The sequence below is a fragment of the Schistosoma haematobium genome, chromosome 2, assembly GCF_000699445.3.
Source record: "Schistosoma haematobium chromosome 2, whole genome shotgun sequence".
NCBI classification, from domain to species: domain Eukaryota; kingdom Metazoa; phylum Platyhelminthes; class Trematoda; order Strigeidida; family Schistosomatidae; genus Schistosoma; species Schistosoma haematobium.
In genome coordinates this window covers 171242-192662 of record NC_067197.1, presented here as the reverse complement: position 1 = coordinate 192662, position 21421 = coordinate 171242, and the positions used below count along the sequence as shown (strand labels likewise).

Genomic DNA, 21421 nt, shown 5'->3' with positions numbered 1-21421 from the left:
GCACGACCGATCCTTACGGAATCCAGCTTGTTGATCTCGAAGTTGGGCGTCTACTGCTTCTTTTATCCGGTTCAGCAACACTCTGTTAAAGACTTTCCCTGGTATTGACAGTAGTGTGATGCCTTTGTAGTTTTCACATTTGCTGAGGTCTCCTTTCTTTGGAATTTTGATGAGGTGTCCTTCTTTCCAGTATATCGGCACTTGTACCTCCTTCCAAAAATTCTTGAATAGACGGTGAAGCATGTTTGTAGTTACTTCGACTATCATCCAGCAGTTATGTTGAAACTTCAACTCATAAGACTAATCTTTATATTTGTATATCGTTTAAAAACACTTTGGCTTTCATACAGTAATGAATGTTCATCTAGTCAAACTATCGAAATATTGTGTTATAGCCCAGAGCCGCAAATCAGAAGCAGCGAAATATCGATCAGACCAAATGCGCGTAAAACCCGTACGAACAGTCTAGAATGTTTATCAGTCCTGATTTCTGTCTAGCCCAGCCAGTTAAGTCCAAAACACCAATCCCAGCCTCTGCAATATGAATTCTAATATTTCAAACATGCTGAGTTTATATACCAATCAAACAGACCACAACGTACCAATAAAATATGAAACAACATTTGTACAAGAATTAGCCAGATGTGGCTGTGAATGAGGGAGATAGTAACTGATTGACAAGGCATAATTCAAGAATAGTAAATCGTATAATAATAGTGCATAGGTCAAAATAAAGCTCATAATAAGAGGAACACGAATATGGATAGTTTAGTTACTTAACAATTATATGATAAAAATATACGTTTAGTATTGGTCCATGAATGGATGGTGTCGTGGCATGAAAGAAAGCTGCAAAGGACTGGCTTCTGTCGGCTCTTCACGACTCCCTGGTTGGGGTCCGAGAGATGGTGCTACACAGTGGCTAGAGACGTTATCAGATATGTCTCAGAATAGAAGCCAGTGGCGATCCTGCTGTAACCTTCTTTTACTTTCTTCATAAAAAGTGGTTGTGTCTCCCTTACCTGAAAGATTTCTTCTGATTGTACCTCGTTACTACCACACTACCTTACACCAATCTCTTCGTTATTGTTCTCTTTTTCTTTTGCGCTCCTTAGTTTTTTTTCTATTTCTCTTCGCATTCTCATTGTTTTGTGTGGCGCATATATATTGGCGCTCTCTTGTACCAATATTTATGTGTTCAAATAAATAAATAAATATGAATGGATCTCAAACGTTACCATTCATTATTCTTATCGGGATGTAACACATCACAAATGAAGTTTTGAATTTCATAACAATTTTGGAATGTAGTCACAATGGGTTGTCTTTGAATTCAATGATTAATGATTCACTGGACTATTGAAAGCTATCACCATGGTTAGTATCTAAACAATAATCTATAACCATTGATTAGTCGTCAAGCCTTTGACTAATTGTTGTAATTTCATCTTTTATTTGTTCATATTTTATATGAATTTTTTCATAATTTTAAACTGTTTCTTAATTTCTGGTTAGCCTTTTGTTTAGCGAGTTAGTTTCCTATGGGATAGGATCGCTAACTCCATGCCCAACCCTCCTCCTTTATCCAGGCTTGGAACCGGCAGTAGCCCCCAGAGGAACTCCAGGTGGAGTTGTTTCTTAAGTAATGAAACACAACTAATTCACCATACTGAAAATACAATTGCTTTTTTTATATATTAAATATTAAATAATAACCAAAACTTCAACAAACGATCATTAGTATGAAAGGATACCCATTTACCTATCACATATGAAGTTGAAGATCTCTTCAAGTTGTCTTCACTGAAACGTTTTCTCTTTTTTTTCTTTTTTAATGAATCAAATAGTTTCCTTCGTTTGTTCGTTTGTTTTTCAATGTTGATTCACTCATAAAAAGAAGAGATGATATATTTATTTATCCTCAATGACGATAGTAAATTTATGCCTGATGTCAAATTTGAATTATTTTTCTGGTAACCGTGCATGGAGGACAGTTGACAGATACATTCCAATTAAGGACCAGAGTCAGCTAAGGCTGTTTACTCTCTCACTTCCTCTTTCTTCTGGTGGTCAACTGGATTATGAAGACCTCAACATCTGAAGGAAAACACGGAATACAATGGACAGCTCAGAATCAGTTAGACGATTTGGAATTCTCAGATGACCCAGCCATCCTATCGCATACACACGAACAAATGCAGATAAAGACAGCCAGTGTAGTAGCAGTCTCTGCATCAGTAAGCCTCAGCATACACTAGGGGAAAACCAACGTCCTCAAATACAACACGGAGAACAGCAATCCAATCACTCTTGATGGCGAAACTCTGGAAGATTTAAAATCCTTCACATACCTAGGAAGCATCATCGATGAACAAGGAGGTTCAGATGCAGATGTGAAGGCGAGGATTGGCAAAGCAAGGACCACATTCGTACAATTGAAGAACATATGGAACTAAAAACAACTTTCAACTAACATCAAAGTCACAATCTTCAATACCAACTTCAAGATAGTTAGTTCTACTGTACGGAGCTGAAACTTGAAAAAACTACTACAAACGCCATCAAGAAGGTATAAGTATGTATAATTGGTTGTCTACACAAGATATTCAACATCCATTCGCCGGATACCATCAGCAACAACAGGCTACTGTGGGAGAGAACAAACCAGCTTCCATCTGAAGAGGAAATTAGGAAAAGACGATGGAAATAGATAGGACATACATTACGCAAATCATCAAACTGCATCACGAGGCAAGTCCTAACTTGGAATCCTGAAGGAAGACGGAAAAGTGGAAGGCCAAAGAACACATTACGTCGGGAAATAGAATCAGATATGAAAATGATGAATAGGAACTGGAAGGAGTTGGGAAGGATTGCTTTGGACAGGGTTCGTTGGAGGATGTTGGTGGTTTGCCTATACTCCTTTACGAGTAGTAACAGACGTAAGTAAGTAAGAAGTAAGTCAAATTTGAAAGTATTAGGAATCTGAAAAAGAATCAACTGAAATCTAGTAAAACTGCTACACGTGAATGTTACTGATAAAGAGGAATTTAATTTTATAAAACTCATGGTTCTTGAATATCCTCATTTACATCCTTACTTACTTACTTATGCCTGTTACTACTGATGGAGCATAGTCTGCCGAATAGCATTCTCCAACCCATCCAGTTCTGGGCCTCCTTCTCTAGTTCCATCCAATTCTTGTTCATTTTTCTCATGTCTATCTCCATTTCTCGGCGTAATGTGCACTTTGGTTTTCCTCTTTTCCTTTGGCCTTGAGGATTCCATGTGAGGGCTTGTCTTGTGACACAGTTGGGTGCTTTACTCAATGTGCGTCCTATTCACTTCCAGCGCTTCTTCCTGATTTCTTCCTCCGCTGGAATCTGGTTTGTTCTCTCACACAGTACGTTGTTACTAATAGTGTCCGACCAACGGATCCGAAGTATTTTGCGTAGACAACTGTTAATAAACACCTGTATTTTCTGGATGATGGCTTTCGTAGTTCTCCAGGTTTCTGCCCCATACAGTAGAACTGTCTTGACATTTGTATTGAAAATCCTGACCTTGGTGTTGATTGACAGTTGTTTTGAGTTCCAGATGTTCTTCAGTTGTAAATATGCTGCTCTTGCTTTACCGATCCGCGCCTTCACATCTGCATCAGATCCACCATGTACATCAATGATGCTTCCCAAATATGTAAAGGTTTTTACATCTTCCAAATCTTCCTCATTTACGTGGATTACCTAAAATTCATAAATAAAACATTCTTTTACACCCAATTTTATCAATTAGTCGATCAATTACATATAAACTAGTTAAGTGGACAACAGAATCATTAGATCCTATTCGAAGGCATTTATGTAAGTATTCTCTGAAGGATTCCTTTGAATTGGTCGGTTATTCAGTTTATATTAATATCAAGGGCAAGATATTGTGTTTTTCGGAATGAATACCTTGTTCACAAATGTACCTTTAAAAAAGACTATCAATATTTTATGTGACTATGTATCTTTGAACAACCTTACATTACCTGTTCCTTTAAAAATTCTCAAAGACTTGTCATTATTATGCACTGACAAAGTTCAGTTCACATTTGAAGGTGAATACTTTCACCAAATCGATGGAGTTGCTACGGGTAGCCCGTTAAGACCATTATTAGCAGATGTGTTCATAGCACATGTTGAAAATCTAGCTGAAGACCTAATCGAAAGTATATCTCTTTATAAGGGATATGTGGATGATATCTTAGTTATCTGTGAAAGGAGGATATGGATTGTTTATTGAATAAACCTAACACTATAAAACCACATTAGTCTTTCATATGAAGAAGAGAAGAACAACCAGCTTCCTTTCTTAGACATACTTATAAGTAGACGAGATCGTTTAATGAAACGATTCATTTTTGAAAAGCTAACTTGGACAGGTCAGTAACTTAGTTGCAAAAGTTGTTGTTCGGTGCAATACAAACGGGGTTTGATAAGGGGCCTATTTAACAGAATTGATCGTATTTGTATAAACAACGCTACTGATGACAACGTTAGGTTGTTGAACAAAATATTGATGGGAAATGGTTATCCTGTAAAATTCATAAATCAATAGAAAGGTTATAATATAGTGAGACCTACTATAGCTTTGGCATAAAAAAGTCTGTCACCTGACTGTTTAGAGGTGAGCTTTTTTTTTGAAACAAAGACTCAAATCAGTTATTAACAAAACGTACTACACAGCAAAGAAAAAACAAGGTCCATGCTTCATCAGAAACTTAAAAGATATTAAAACGATTACATTGCATCCCACTGTGTTTACCATTTTAAACATGTGTGACCATACATACATAGAGAGGAGTAATCGTGATCCCCAAATTAGGGTGTCTGAATATGTACCTAAAAGGTTGAAAAGGCAAATAATACCAAATGACCCAATAAGAGCAGGTGATATACATCTATTACCCTCTATTTCCAAACATAAAGCTGAAACAGGTCATAAGATTTATCTTAATACAGCTTTTGTTGTGTTGTACCAGTATTAAAAGGCGTATATGCTCTATCCTAGTGAACAGCAAATTATGAGAAACTTCTGAGATATATTAATGGACTAATATTTTTCTTTCTTATTGTACAACTATTCAGTAACTAGATTGTGTATATCTAAATTCCTCTTATTATAAGCTTCACTTTGACCTATTATTATTATTATTGTTAGACCATTTACTGTTCTTAAGTTATGTCCAGTTTATTTATTACAATCCACCACGTTCACAGCCACTTTCTGGCTTGATCTTGCACAAATGTTTTTTTTCCTATTTTATGATATATGGTCTTTTTATACTTGTATATAGACCAAGTATGTTTGAAATAAATGGTTCACATAATGGGAGCTATTATTGATGTTCTGGGCTCAAATAGCAGGGCTAGGAGTACAAAGGACCAATAAGCACGCTAGGTTGCTCATGCCGGTCGCAAGCCATTGGTTTGGCACAGTGCTAAAATTGCATAGGTCGTATGCCGATTGGTGAATAAGCCACGTAATAATTAGCCGAGCTTAAAGTCACAACAATATACTGTAGTCAAACGGAGCCCTAGCCATACGAAAATTCAAACCCCTGTTATTTATTCAAAAAGTTTGTTCTCACCTCAAACAGGCGTGATTAGTTTATCTTTGTCTCCTCTTACCCTATATTTGTCTAGATGACCCCTTACTTCTGTATATATGTGTTCTTAATAGATATATGTGTGGTCAGATTGTTCAAAATGTTTTGTGCTCAAATATCATATAGTTCGGATAATCTTCGTTTTCTTACTATACTATCCAAATTTATCAAACGGACTAATTTAAATTTGAAGAGATAACAATTAAATTATGACCTTATAATATCTTGAATATGATGTAGTCTGAGTAGCAGTTTCTACCCTATTTTGTATAAATCAGAGTTCGTTTGAAATTAGAAATACTTTTGATTTATACTTGTTATCTATTCATAGCCTGAAATTCACAAAGTTATTTGAACATCTCTGTTACTTCAACCCTATACTATATTTCGATGGTTTTCTTTTTTAAGTATTTAAATCGATTTTTATTGTCTTGAAGCAGATCTAATTCATTGCGAACATTCATTATTCCTTTGAGAGATCAATGTATCTGGTTCTGAGACAATAGTAATAAACACTAGTATGTCTATGGTTTCTTGCATCAATCATGAAATCATTTTAGTTGGAAGGTTATTTCAAATGAATTCTTATCTGATGTTGATGTTTCAGATATAATCTGGATTCGGAAGTAGTAAATACTTCGTGTAACTTTGCTTTCATAACATGGAATATTCAATGTGTGATGGTACAAAAAGACAGTTTCTGATCAGTTTTGATAAACGTAAGCATTAAATAAATATAACCTCTAAAGATCATTTCACAAAGAATATGCTGCGGGGAGCACCAGTTCCCTCAAGATTACAGGTACACCTTGCTGACGAGTGCCAAGTAGCACGAAACCCGGGTCCAGGGTTTCCTGTTGACTACCTCCAACCACCATCTAAAGACAATGTGTATTACGTTTATTTTCTAGGCCAAAAGTGCGCACCCTAATGTCGAAAATAGATGTTTGCTAAGATAGACAACCTTGTTTATCAGGTTTACTACAACGTGACGGATTAGTGTTACCAGTCGGCCTATGATGACCCGTATAGTATAGCTACAAAGTCTTTGGATGATTTAGACTTAACCGTCAAAATTGCAGATGTATGTTTTTTGACACAAGTCGAACTGACTTCGATCATAGAATTTCGAACTAATAAATTCCCCACTACTAACAGACTCCTAGTAGTAAAATGTTAGGCTACAAACTTCATATCAGTTTATTAATTAAACCCTAAGCATTCAAGCAAAATATCATTTGCATAGGTTTGTGAATATTGTTCAGTTCGCGGTTTATATGGCAAGTGAGGTGCTGAGTACGCCATGGTTTTTGGTATCAGTCCATGAAGACATTAATTATTGAACTAAGCTATACTACCTGGTTGAGGTCTGCGCGATTGCCTTAGCTAATGTTCAGACTGGATGGTGGCTTGAAACAGTTCACAACGGAGCATGTAAATTCACTGTCTTCTTAAAGATTTTAAGTTGCTAAATTATCATATAATTCCCTTCATACTTTTATTCCGTCAATCCATATACTCTTCTCGACTCGTATCTTCGATGACTAATCTTTCCTATCTCCACTGATACTTTTACTGAATCTACTTATCTGGGATTCTCCCTAACAATCCCATCTCGCTATATTAATAGGGTTTAGCGGCTTGAGCCGATGTACACGTATTCCAAATTTTGCATTGCGTATGACTAACACAACTGCTTTTAATGGTTGTTCAATTAAAAAACATCAGCAATCTAAATTATTTTATAACATCTCACGAGGACTTTTATCATGTCCAGGTAATATTCGTCAACTGTTTTGTTTCAATGTGATATTTCTGATAAAACGCTAGGATGGAAGGATACGTTATCGATATCAGACCTTGAAAACTATGTTGATGTAACGTATCCCACGAATGATGGAGCGTCGTGTTAATGTTTACTCTAGACTGAGATTTGAATTGGTTACATTAATTTATCTCTACAAGCGTTGTCCATTCAAATTTTTACCAAATACTGTATTTACGATTTTCAGCGATTGAATACCTATGCGCCCAAATGCCCTGATACGGCCGAGAGTGGGAGGGCCCGCCCTCCCTCTCGAAATGCTCTTACACGGCCACGTGTATACAGCCTCTACCAGGGAAGTCCTACTCACTGCCTCCTCGTGACATTGCTGTTGCTTACGAAATTGAGAGGACGGAAAGCGAATGTCTGGTGCCTTGACCGGGTTGGTGGACATGGAGGGTTCACTTAGGGGAGTTGGGAAACCCTGACTCCAAACCAATGGTGCACATGGGCTACAGTATCCTGAAGGTACAAATGGCGTATGAACTAATTGTTGGTCACCGGCTACCATGGGACCGCATCTCCTCACGATGCCCCACTGCCTTGTGGGTCGGACCTTTAGGCCAAAGGCTCCGAGTGTGGCTCCCTAAGAAAACCACCTACTTCCGTCTGAGCACCTGAGCAGTATCACAGCTCACACACAAACAGAATTAAATGACGATACTTACGGTAAATACTATTGTTGCTTCGATTAACAGTCAAACAATTCACATTATTATTATTTACCACGTCACTCATTCACTCTCTTTTATTCCCACTTTGTGTACCCTTATTTTTCGACTTATACAGCAGCTCACCTATGGTGGAAACTCTGTTCTATCAAAATGATCTCGAGTCAGTGACTGGTCGATAATTGAATGCCACCACCAAATACGAATACTGAGACAGTTTTTCTGAAACCACGTACACCATTCAAACTGGCTGCCTTCAACGTTCGCACACAAATGCAGATCGGACAACAGATAGGACTGGTTATGTCTTTAGAAGGTCTTAATATCGAGGTCCGCTATATTCCAGACTAGTACAGTACTACAAATTCGCTCTCCATCAGTCGCTTCAAAAGGCTTATTTTACATGCGCTTATCCGGGGACCCTGTGGCGTTGGTGTCGCACTAAACGCTAGAGGTGAGGCAGCACTAATCGATTGGATCCCCATTAACAGTCGGTTATGTGCTGTTAGATTAGAAAGTTACATCGAATTGAGAAATCGGCGTGAGAAACGATGTCTCTTCGCCATCTCCGCCTATGCCCCGACAGGTTGCATCCCCGATGCGATCAAAGATGAATTTTACTACCAGTTAACTGTTCTTCTCCAGAAAGTGAGTTCGACAGATATTGCAGTACAAGCCGGAGACTCGAACGATCAGGTTGGGCGTCTAGGCACAGAAGAGAGTCGTTTAGGTGGCCGATGGGGACTTCTTGGTTAGACAACGGAGACCGTCTACCGCAAATGTGCACAGACCACAACCTGTTTCTGGCTAGCACTAACTCTCGGCACAGTCATCGACGATGTGCCACTTGGCGTCCTCCCTCTGCATCTCAAGCCTGGACTCAGATTGATCACATCGCGATCACCCACTGCTGTCGTGGTTGTGTACAAAACTGTCACTTTTCAGAGTACCTATCTGGACTCTGATCATGCCCTGGTATGTGCCAATCTTACTTTTCAGTGGCCAACGAAGTGACCGTCACCAAAGGATTGATGTCAGTAAATTGATTGCAGCTTCTGTTGCAACTAAGTATCAAATCGAGCTAGGTTCTAGGTTAGTTACCATCCCACCGAAAAGTATATATGAGTATTGATGGCAGCTGCATGACGCCATGGAAATGACGAGTATAGCCGTTGGCGGCTTCGCGAAACGTCCCGCTTATAAGCACTGGGTCCCCTCAGGCTCCTTACAACTCATCGAGACCCTTCGGTCTACTCCGAGTGACCGTGAGTTTGACCACAAACGAAGGATGTTACGTAATGAAATCGGGCAAAGCTTGCGTAAGGACTGAGAAGCCTGGTGGTCGGAGCGTGCTAATGAGCTGGAAGCAGCAGCTGCATCTGGTAATTACCGGAAGCTCTTCCAACTCATCCGAGCCACTGGCAGCAAGAAGTCTTGTGTGAGCAAAACAATCTGTGAGGATGACGAGATGTTAGTCACTAACATCCATCGGCGTCTTGTACTATGGGAAGAGTTCTTCGAATGGCAGCTTGCTGCTTCGGCAATACCGATCAGATTATCCTGCCCTCCATGGCCTGTGACGACTGATCCACCAAATGAGGAGGAAGTCCGCAAGGAACTCCAACTCTTGAAACGCTACAAATCACCTGGCCCAGATGACTTACCTCCGGCCCTTTTTAAAGATCGTGGTGACTTTCTGACTAAGGGACTGACGACGTTGTTTACAAAGGTCTGGGAACTAGAGAATGTTCCAACGTCATGGAATGAGTCGATAGTTGTCCCTATCTTCAAAAAGAGTTCACGTCGTTCCTGTAACAACTATCGGGTGATAAGTCTACTTCCGATTGCGTCCAAGCCATTGGCTTCCGTCATACTTCGTAGGTTGTTCAAAACCCGAGAAAGATTTACTCGCGAGGAGCAGGCTGTTTCGTTCTGGTCGAGGATGAATTGATCATATCTTCACCCTCCGCCAAATGTTAGAACACCGCCATACTTTTCAAAGGCCAACAATCGTAGTATTTCTTGACATCAGGGCTGCCTTCGATTCGTTGGACAGGACTGTTCTCTGGGATTGTCCATTGAAGAAGAGTGTGCCTGAGGTTTATTAGCATCCTAAAAGCCCTATAAACAAACACCTCAGGCAGAGAGAGGGCATACAACCACCTCTCTCCATTGTTCTACTCGAGCAGTGGGGTTAGACAGGGTTGCCCAATCTCACCATTCCTCTTCAACTTTGCCATCGACGACATTCTGGAAACAGCCCTGGTGGATGTAAGCAGTGGCGGTATGGATCTGTTGTCTGGAGAAAGACTTATCAACCTTGAGTATATGTATGATATTGTCTTACTGTGTGATAATGCTCAAGGCATGCAATCCGCACTTAATCAGTTGACAATCAATGCCCGTAGGTACGCTATGTGCTTTGCACCTTCCAAGTGCAAATTCTACAAGACTAGCAGAACCCTGATTATGTACTCACCCTGAGTAGTGAGCAGATAGAAGTAGTCGAGAAGTTCCTGCATCTAGGTAGCAGCATCAGTCAGTCAATCAGTCAGTAAACGTAGAACTTCGTACGTACGTACATCAGTTCGAGTTGCCACACCACATTAGCACAGAGATGCAGTTGTCGATTCAAACCCCATAGTGGTAGAGGTAATAAGAGTATAAGCAGTAATCGGGAAGATTAGGGTTTGGAGATGTTATTTAAAGAGTATAACCCAGTGAAATAAATTTGGAAAGAGGAAAAAGGGACATGAAGAATTCAGAAGATTAGAATTTGGGAGAACACAGAGAGTGGATGCACCTGCGCCATTGCAAACGATTTTGAGCCATGTCATTCAGGGTCTCTAACCATCGGTTGCTATCACCTCGTGGTCCCCAACCAGGTAGTCTACACCTACCAACATGACTCAGTCCACTTGTCAGTGACTTCATGGACTTGTGCCATGTTTTGGTTTGGCCGCCCCTAGCTTTCTTCCAACCTACTCCTATACCACTGAACATAGCACGTCGAGGCAGTCGGTCGTTGGGCATACGTAACACGTGTCCCAGCCATCTCAACTGATGAAGTTTCACTACTTCATCAATTGATTTGCCATCCTTACCTAGTACCCGTTTCCTAACAACTGTGTTACTTACTCGATGGTCCCATGATATACGAGCAATGTTTCGAAGACACCTATGATCAAATACTAGTAGCCTACGGATATCCTCTACTCTTACCGGCCATGTTTCACTGCCATAAAGTAGGACGGAACGAACTGCTGCGCAGTAAACACGTCCTTTGGTTGATAGACGGATATGTCGCCTACGCCATAAATGACGCAAGTTGGCAAAAGCTAGTCAAGCCTTCTGTATCCGTGCTGAGATTTCGTCACACACCAAACCACAAGGGCTGATGAGACTTCCAAGATAAGTGAAGCTGTCGACACACTCAACTACTTCACTCCCTAACACTAGTTCGGGTGTCGATGTAACCCAATCCTGAAGCAACATTCTCCCGATCGAAGCTGCTACCTTGACGCGGTGATCGGGCTTGCCTATCGTGATGACCCAACCGAGTTATATTGGCTGGAACATATGTTCCTGCAGGTTCTACCATGCCAGGCAGGTCGATTGGTGAACGGTAAGACTAAAAGCAGCAACTCAAGGTCTGAGGGCGAAGTCGTACTGCTGACTGTAGAGGGGTGTGACAGCAGTAAGGTGTTTCCCTCGGACATCCAGCATGACAGCGATGCTGCCTTCCCACAAGGAGGGGTGGGGTTAGAAAAGGTCGACCCTAAAAATGTCACACCTCACCTTACCTCACGGATTTCCGTCTCCGGCTGTAAGGCCCTTTGAAGAACGGAGCTAACACGTCAAAAACCTCCCACAAAAGCCGTGCGCGACCGGCCTCAAGCAGTTGTCCCTTGAGCTCTGCGGTCACGCTCCCAGGTCGTCAAGACCAACACTAATCCAATTTCATTTTCAGGTTCCTCAAGAAATACCCTTCCACGGTGTGGGCAGCCGGGATGTGATATCATCCCTCATACCCGTGACAGCACAAGAGACCAAGGTGGTCACATTCAAATCTTTCCTACACCTTCTAATACCTCTCTTATCTCCCCGACTAACCCTCCTCACGTCTCTTTATCACCTCGCACCGCTAGGGCAAACGATTTGAGTACGTGGAACGCCAATCCTGGTCTCCTGAAACCACGCTCTAAAATACACGTAGGAGCTTTTAACGTACGAACACTTTGCCAAATAGGACAGCAGGCTTCCTTAGCTAAAACTTCAGAATCTCTCGCCATCGATGTATGCTGCGTCTCCGAAACGCGCATACAGGATCCAAGTAGCGTCATTCATTTGACCTCACCATGCCAAAATAAAGAACCGACACCATTTACGCTTCCTGTATCTGGAAGCCCTGATTCTGCTTCACGTGGCCTCGCCGGCGTAGGAATAGCATTGAGTCCCAGAGCAGAACTAGCTCTCCTAGAGTGGATCCCAGTAAACAGTCGTTTGTGCGCTGTCCGACTGAACGGAACAGTAAGAATCCGGAAAGATAGGGACACTCGTCGTTGCCTCTTCGTCGTCTCTGCCTATTCTCCCGCTGACTGCAGCTCAGATGATGTAAAAGATGAGTTTTACAGAAAGCTTTCGGACCTTCTCCGAAAAGCTAAGCGCTCGGATGTAGTAATAGTGGCCGGTGACTTTAATGCTCAAGTAGGTAAACTAAGCGATAGGGAAAGACACCTAGGTGGATCTTATGGTGTCGTGGCTCAAAGAACAGATAATGGCGACCGTCTGTTGCAGCTATGCTCAGATAACCGCCTGTTCCTTGCAAATACTAACTTTAAGCATAAGGAAAAACATCTTTTAACATGGCGACCCCTAATTCGTCCCAACGTTGGACCCAAATAGATCACATCGCTATCAGCCACCGATGGAGGGGCTCGATAGAAGACTGTCGCTCATTCTGGAGCACATGCCTAGATTCAGATCATGCTCTAGTGCGAGCGCGTATTTGCTTGCGTCTTACTGGACGTAGGAAAGACGCTGCAAGGAAACCTCTTAGGGGCCTACTTAATGATAGTCAAGCTAAGAGTATATTTCAGGAACAACTAGAAAAACAGTTAGGCAGCCATGTATGTGATGCCCACCCCGATGCAGCATGGAATGATATCCGAAAAGCTGTGGAAACAGCAGTGATATCTGCTAGTAAGGTAAACCATAAGGTTAGGGAGCAACACTGGATCTCAGCAGCATCTATCGCACTGATAGATGCTCGGAAACTCATTCCACCTGGCTCTGAACATAATGAAGAGCGGAGTCAGCTTAAGCGCAAGCTGACAAGAAGTCTACGCAATGATCGCGAACAGTGGTGGGTGGCGAAAGCAAGAGAGATGGAAAAGGCAGCGGCAATAGGTAATAGCAGACAATTGTTCAGACTCGTTAAGGAAACCGGAATTAGGAACCCGACCGTTAGCGAAACAATCTCAGAGAAAGATGGACATATTATTCATTCTCAATCCAGGAGATTGGATCGATGGGCAGAACACTTTAGGGATCAGTTCAACTGGCCTTCAGCCACACTTCGGTTTCTCACGATCTCTAGTCAACCTGAATGGCAAGTTAATGTAGGTCCTCCGTCCCTTTACGAAGTTGAAAAAGCCATAGGAAATCTGAAACGAGGGAGAGCAGCAGGCCCTGACAGGTTTACTCCTGAGATTTTTAAGGATGGTGGTCCAGTATTAGCAATGAGATTAACCGAGGTCTTAGGTAGAATTTGGGAACTGGACGTAATCCCATCTGACTGGTCTCAATCACTGATTGTGCCAGTCCATAAGAAAGGACAAAAGTCCTCTTGTGACAATCACAGAGGAATCAGTTTGACTAATATAGTGTCTAAGATATTAGCCTCAATAATACTTCAACGCCTAATCAAAGCTCGTGAAGAGCAGATTAGAGAAAACCAGGCGGGTTTTCGACCTGGACGTGGTTGTATAGATCAGATATTCACACTACGTCAGGTTCTAGAACACAGACACTCGTTCAGACGCCCCACAATGGTAGTATTTCTCGACCTTAAGGCGGCATTCGACTCTGTTGATCGTGAGGTTCTATGGCAGTGTTTGTCACTGAAAGGAGTACCAAAGAAGTACATTAACCTTATAAAGGCTCTCTACTCGAACACAACTGGTAGAGTGAGAGCTTATGGCGAACTTTCATCAGAATTGATTACCTCAAGTGGTGTTCGTCAGGGCTGTCCACTCTTCCCATTCTTGTTCAACTTTGTGGTCGACGTACTTTTAGAGATAACACTCTCCTCATCTAAATTTCCGTGGGTTGAACTTCTACCGAGAGATTCACTTTTTGACTTGGAATATGCCGATGATATATTTCTGTTTGGTGAAAGCGCTGACAAAATGCAGTCTTCTGACCACTCTAAGCAACAATGCAAGCATGTTCGGGATGCGACTCTCTCCCTCGAAATGCAAAATGTTACTTCAGGATTGGGTTACATCGACACCCGAACTAGTGTTAGGGAGTGAAGTAGTTGAGTGTGTCGACAGCTTCACTTATCTTGGAAGTCTCATCAGCCCTTGTGGTTTGGTGTGTGACGAAATCTCAGCACGGATACAGAAGGCTTGACTAGCTTTTGCCAACTTGCGTCATTTATGGCGTAGGCGAGATATCCGTCTATCAACCAAAGGACGTGTTTACTGCGCAGCAGTTCGTTCCGTCCTACTTTATGGCAGTGAAACATGGCCGGTAAGAGTAGAGGATATCCGTAGGCTACTAGTATTTGATCATAGGTGTCTTCGAAACATTGCTCGTATATCATGGGACCATCGAGTAAGTAACACAGTTGTTAGGAAACGGGTACTAGGTAAGGATGGCAAATCAATTGATGAAGTAGTGAAACTTCATCAGTTGAGATGGCTGGGACACGTGTTACGTATGCCCAACGACCGACTGCCTCGACGTGCTATGTTCAGTGGTATAGGAGTAGGTTGGAAGAAAGCTAGGGGCGGCCAAACCAAAACATGGCACAAGTCCATGAAGTCACTGACAAGTGGACTGAGTCATGTTGGTAGGTGTAGACTACCTGGTTGGGGACCACGAGGTGATAGCAACCGATGGTTAGAGACCCTGAATGACATGGCTCAAAATCGTTTGCAATGGCGCAGGTGCATCCACTCTCTGTGTTCTCCCAAATTCTAATCTTCTGAATTCTTCATGTCCCTTTTTTCCTCTTTCCAAATTTATTTCACTGGGTTATACTCTTTAAATAACATCTCCAAACCCTAATCTTCCCGATTACTGCTTATACTCTTATTACCTCTACCACTATGGGGTTTGAATCGACAACTGCATCTCTGTGCTAATGTGGTGTGGCAACTCGAACTGATGTACGTACGTACGAAGTTCTACGTTTACTGACTGACTGACTGACTGAAGCAACATTCTGCATTTCGAGGGAGAGAGTCGCATCCCGAACATGCTTGCATTGTTGCTTAGAGTGGTCAGAAGACTGCATTTTGTCAGCGCTTTCACCAAACAGAAATATATCATCGGCATATTCCAAGTCAAAAAGTGAATCTCTCGGTAGAAGTTCAACCCACGGAAATTTAGATGAGGAGAGTGTTATCTCTAAAAGTACGTCGACCACAAAGTTGAACAAGAATGGGAAGAGTGGACAGCCCTGACGAACACCACTTGAGGTAATCAATTCTGATGAAAGTTCGCCATAAGCTCTCACTCTACCAGTTGTGTTCGAGTAGAGAGCCTTTATAAGGTTAATGTACTTCTTTGGTACTCCTTTCAGTGACAAACACTGCCATAGAACCTCACGATCAACAGAGTCGAATGCCGCCTTAAGGTCGAGAAATACTACCATTGTGGGGCGTCTGAACGAGTGTCTGTGTTCTAGAACCTGACGTAGTGTGAATATCTGATCTATACAACCACGTCCAGGTCGAAAACCCGCCTGGTTTTCTCTAATCTGCTCTTCACGAGCTTTGATTAGGCGTTGAAGTATTATTGAGGCTAATATCTTAGACACTATATTAGTCAAACTGATTCCTCTGTGATTGTCACAAGAGGACTTTTGTCCTTTCTTATGGACTGGCACAATCAGTGATTGAGACCAGTCAGATGGGATTACGTCCAGTTCCCAAATTCTACCTAAGACCTCGGTTAATCTCATTGCTAATACTGGACCACCATCCTTAAAAATCTCAGGAGTAAACCTGTCAGGGCCTGCTGCTCTCCCTCGTTTCAGATTTCCTATGGCTTTTCAACTTCGTAAAGGGACGGAGGACCTACATTAACTTGCCATTCAGGTTGACTAGAGATCGTGAGAAACCGAAGTGTGGCTGAAGGCCAGTTGAACTGATCCCTAAAGTGTTCTGCCCATCGATCCAATCTCCTGGATTGAGAATGAATAATATGTCCATCTTTCTCTGAGATTGTTTCGCTAACGGTCGGGTTCCTAATTCCGGTTTCCTTAACGAGTCTGAACAATTGTCTGCTATTACCTATTGCCGCTGCCTTTTCCATCTCTCTTGCTTTCGCCACCCACCACTGTTCGCGATCATTGCGTAGACTTCTTGTCAGCTTGCGCTTAAGCTGACTCCGCTCTTCATTATGTTCAGAGCCAGGTGGAATGAGTTTCCGAGCATCTATCAGTGCGATAGATGCTGCTGAGATCCAGTGTTGCTCCCTAACCTTATGGTTTACCTTACTAGCAGATATCACTGCTGTTTCCACAGCTTTTCGGATATCATTCCATGCTGCATCGGGGTGGGCATCACATACATGGCTGCCTAACTGTTTTTCTAGTTGTTCCTGAAATATACTCTTAGCTTGACTATCATTAAGTAGGCCCCTAAGAGGTTTCCTTGCAGCGTCTTTCCTACGTCCAGTAAGACGCAAGCAAATACGCGCTCGCACTAGAGCATGATCTGAATCTAGGCATGTGCTCCAGAATGAGCGACAGTCTTCTATCGAGCCCCTCCATCGGTGGCTGATAGCGATGTGATCTATTTGGGTCCAACGTTGGGACGAATTAGGGGTCGCCATGTTAAAAGATGTTTTTCCTTATGCTTAAAGTTAGTATTTGCAAGGAACAGGCGGTTATCTGAGCATAGCTGCAACAGACGGTCGCCATTATCTGTTCTTTGAGCCGCGACACCATAAGATCCACCTAGGTGTCTTTCCCTATCGCTTAGTTTACCTACTTGAGCATTAAAGTCACCGGCCACTATTACTACATCCGAGCGCTTAGCTTTTCGGAGAAGGTCCGAAAGCTTTCTGTAAAACTCATCTTTTACATCATCTGAGCTGCAGTCAGCGGGAGAATAGGCAGAGACGACGAAGAGGCAACGACGAGTGTCCCTATCTTTCCGGATTCTTACTGTTCCGTTCAGTCGGACAGCGCACAAACGACTGTCTACTGGGATCTGTGGTCGTTGTTGTTCTGTTTTTCTTTCTTATACGCAGCTTACATTCTTTCTTTTGTTCCCATCCTCATTGCTTTGTGTGGCGCATATATATCTGCTGCTCTCTTGTACCAATACTCATGTGTTCAAACAAATAAGTCAGGATCCTGGAGCCTATGTACATCATTAGTTTGGAATCAGCGTTTTTTAACTCCCCTAGGTGGATCGACCACACCAACCAACTCGGTTGAAGCACCAGACATTCGCTTTTTATCCTCTCAATTTCATAAACACCCCCTCTGTGAGAAGTTAATGAGCAGGACTTCCGTGGCAGTGACCATGTGAGAGCTTTTTGAGAGGGAGGGAGGGCGGAATCTCCCCACCCTCGGTCGCACCGGGGCATTTGTGTTGAAGATCAATCTTATACATCTAGATCTAAAATATTGTACTACTTAAGACCTTCAATAATCTTTACCAAAGATGTTGACTCTCTTGCCATTACTTACTGTGCTATTATTCAAATCTCGTTACTTCTATAGATCGTTGATCTGCTCCTGTTGATACATAGCCATTAGGATTCAACGTCATTTCTACCTCCGCGATTCACTATCACATTAACGAGTCATACAATAAATTCCTGTTCAACTTGAGGAATTAAGGGAAGGGTGAAACCAGATAAACGATTTGGAATAAGATGCTTAATTAGATAACAAATATTGGCCAACTACGTAAATAACACTAATCAATAATTGGTGTTTGCATTGTAAATTTAAGTGACCTTAGTCCACAGCATAATCTAGTAGTATAGTATTCTTTCTTCCTGTACTACAACCTTATACACAATCTTCCTTTTATATATTACTACCATTTAAGTGACTACTTTTATGAATTCGGAGTTTATGTTGTTGTGCTAATGAGGTAATGGCAACTTGGACCGATGCATATATGTGCCTGGTCCTACGTTGTAGCTGACAGCATAATCTATATACCACAAATTGAAGTTACAAGGCTCACAACCAGATGTGATCATTAACCTCGTAGGATTGAGTACTTTGCAGTTACACTACTTGCAAGAGACCAAGTTCTTAGCAATCATTGGATGCATTTTTCTAGTGAAACTGGTTAAATCTATATGATAGTTTAGGCAAGACACTAGATTGGACAGTCATTAAAGTCGGTCATAAGTTTATTATTTCTTAGCTTGCATAAGTCTTTCAAGAGTCCGTCATTCATTCATATTAACAGACGTGTTATCCTAATTCAGCTCGCAGGATTAGTGAGCACATCTTAACCCTAATTGAGCTGATAGAGGTGAGCAGATTCTGGAGTTTTCACCTACATGTGTGTAGCCTGAAGGTTATGTAACTCAAAGATAATTAGTGGGTCCGTGGAGTAATGAACAGTGACGAAGGTGTCCATGTGTATCAACTACTCGAAACCTTCATCAGTATAAGTTTGAGCAACCCAACTAGTCCGTGGATATAACATATACCCTCGCAGCTATACTTGATACTTGAATATGTAGTGATGGTACATGATGCATGGAATTCAAATGATTGTATCGAGTGGACACCTAGCCATTGGAAGGACTTACACGAAGAACAATTGTCTTCACGAATTAGTATAAAAACTAAAACCAAACACGGAGACGTAAATCAAAACGTACTTCAGTAGATATGAGTGGTCTGCCACCGAAAACAACATATTCCATGGAGAGTATTACGAACAAGTTGTTTTGAACCGTTTTTCCATAACCTATTTTATTCAAATTAGACTAATGACAGGTCCTTGTTCTTCGCAGCCTGACCAATCTTTCAACTTCTAACCTACAATTGTCTGGAAGTTCCGGTTCATTCCTCAAGTACAGAGCTAGTGTGTTATAGCCCACGTGATCAGTATGGAGTGATGTAGCTAGAGATTACTAAAGTAAGTGGAGCCACATAGATAGCACATCTGATTCAATTATCTGAAAAGATTATTCTTGCAAATAAATAATCGTTAACGGACTACAAAACCCAGGTTTAAACATTCGAATTTCAAGAACTGTAGTGGTTACAAGTATCTGCTAGAGATTTCGACACAAGACGTTCGGAACTTCACAACCGCTCCTAACAGCTTGACGATAAAGCCACATTGTCGTCAACTAACAAATTGCAACATCTTACCAAACTGGGAGCCAACATCAGAGGTGGCGGTGCAGATCACAGATGAGTACTAGAGAAAGCACATTATAGATGTGACTGAAAACTTGTGACCTTTATTGGATGGTCGCAATGATAGGTAATCACTGACTTCTTACAGGGATAGATTGGCACGTGTGCATACAAAGACGTCTGACAAACATCATACATGAAACACAAGTCGATATTCTTTTACGTTGAAAATACTGTTATTTTCAGGACTAATATAATACAACCACTGTATAAACCTGACCATAAACATACACAACTAAGATTATAGAAACCCCTGCAGTACTTAGATGAGATAACAGGTATTTTAATTCATACTACCGAAATTCCGTACTCGTTCAAACACCTGAGTTTATTTGATGTAGACAACGTATCTCCATGATACAATCAAAGGATGGACACAACAGCGGATAATTGCAAGCTAACCCAAGAATATGATTAAAAAGACATATTACCATTTTGAAATCTATTTCACACTAACGCTTGGCAGGTTTTTTAGAAGACGTTGACTTGGCTGAACCAGGCTCAGGTATTTTAGGTGGAGCTGCAGGAGTTTTTGCAGTTGGGATTTTCGGTGGTGGTGCAACTTTCGACACTTTGAGAGGTGCAGGTTTTGTTGGGACTTCTACCTTTTCAACAGACGGCTGAGACGTCGGTGTAACTGCTGGGGTTGGTGCAGGGGCCGGAGCTGGCTTGACTTCTACCTTAGGTTTAGTTTCTACTGAAGGGATGGGCTTTTGAGCGACTGGAGTTGTGGATTTAGCAACAGCTGTATTAAAGCTCTCAATCACGGCCTTTTTTCGCTCTTCGAGCCTGTGCTGACGGTTTATTCGGGACTCGCGCTTCCTTTGACGCAGTGCTTCTGCCTGATCACTGAGTTGTTTTGCTCGGAGACGTTCTGCCTTTTTCTTGTGAATATGATCAATGAGAACTCTTTTATTTTTAAATTGGTTGCCTTTGCATTGTTGATATAATAAGTGGTACCTTTAAAATATATGATTAATATTAGGACTTACAGATGTTTATCGATTTTGTGAGCTTCTCTATACCGCTTAAGTAAACGCCTAAGAACTCTCATTCGCCTCATCCACAGGACCTTTTGAGGCATACGTGCATCTGCTGTACCTTTTCTTTTACCCGTTCCCGAGTGACGACCTTTTCTACGTGCAATCAAGTTTTTTCGGCATCGAGAACGAGAATGGACTGTCACAGGTTTGCGAATAATCAAGTTATCTTTAAACAACTTTCGTATCATTTTACGCGAGTTGGCATTTTGAATGGTTGCAGTTTCATTGGGATCTAGCCAAATCTTTTTTTTTCCACAACCGAATACAGCCGAGGCCAGACGCTTTTGAGCGCGTAGATTGCTGTGGATGAAAGTTCATAAAATAAAGCTACACAACGACTACCTCATTGCACAGCAAGGATCTCGTGAGAGCCGAAAAGTGCGCTTAAAAATCAGTAGAGTTAAAAAACACTGACTAAGGTTTCAATATTCGAAACATTCAAACATCTAGCTAGTAGCTACAAATGATATTTTACAGCTCTTTAGTCTTGTGCACACATTATGTTTTCATGTATACATAATTCAGAGAGGCTTAAATTTTTAACTTGAAGTTAGGGGAGTTCAAAAAATTGAGGTTGATAGTAAAGTCAAT

The 21421-nt window shown here is 41.6% G+C and overlaps 1 protein-coding gene across 2 annotated transcripts in view; it reads right to left on the bottom strand.

The window, feature by feature from the left end:
• Window positions 1-21214, bottom strand: part of RPL19_1 (60S ribosomal protein L19) — a 29628-nt gene extending 8414 nt beyond the window's left edge. Inside the window, exons 1-4 of one of the 2 annotated variants that reach the window (XM_051214063.1) lie at window positions 21173-21214; window positions 20780-21130; window positions 20219-20747; window positions 1763-3743 (exon numbers count right to left, since the gene is read on the bottom strand). Coding sequence is in view for 1 of the 2 variants with exons in the window: in XM_051214062.1 (XP_051067183.1) it covers window positions 20240-20747; window positions 20780-21130; window positions 21173-21177 (864 nt within the window). In the remaining variant the exon portion in view is untranslated. Of the gene's footprint in view, window positions 1-1762; window positions 3744-17532; window positions 20185-20218; window positions 20748-20779; window positions 21131-21172 lie in introns of those variants that run through there. The other variant, XM_051214062.1, reaches the window with a different exon arrangement.
• Between the last annotated feature and the right edge of the window lie 207 nt (window positions 21215-21421).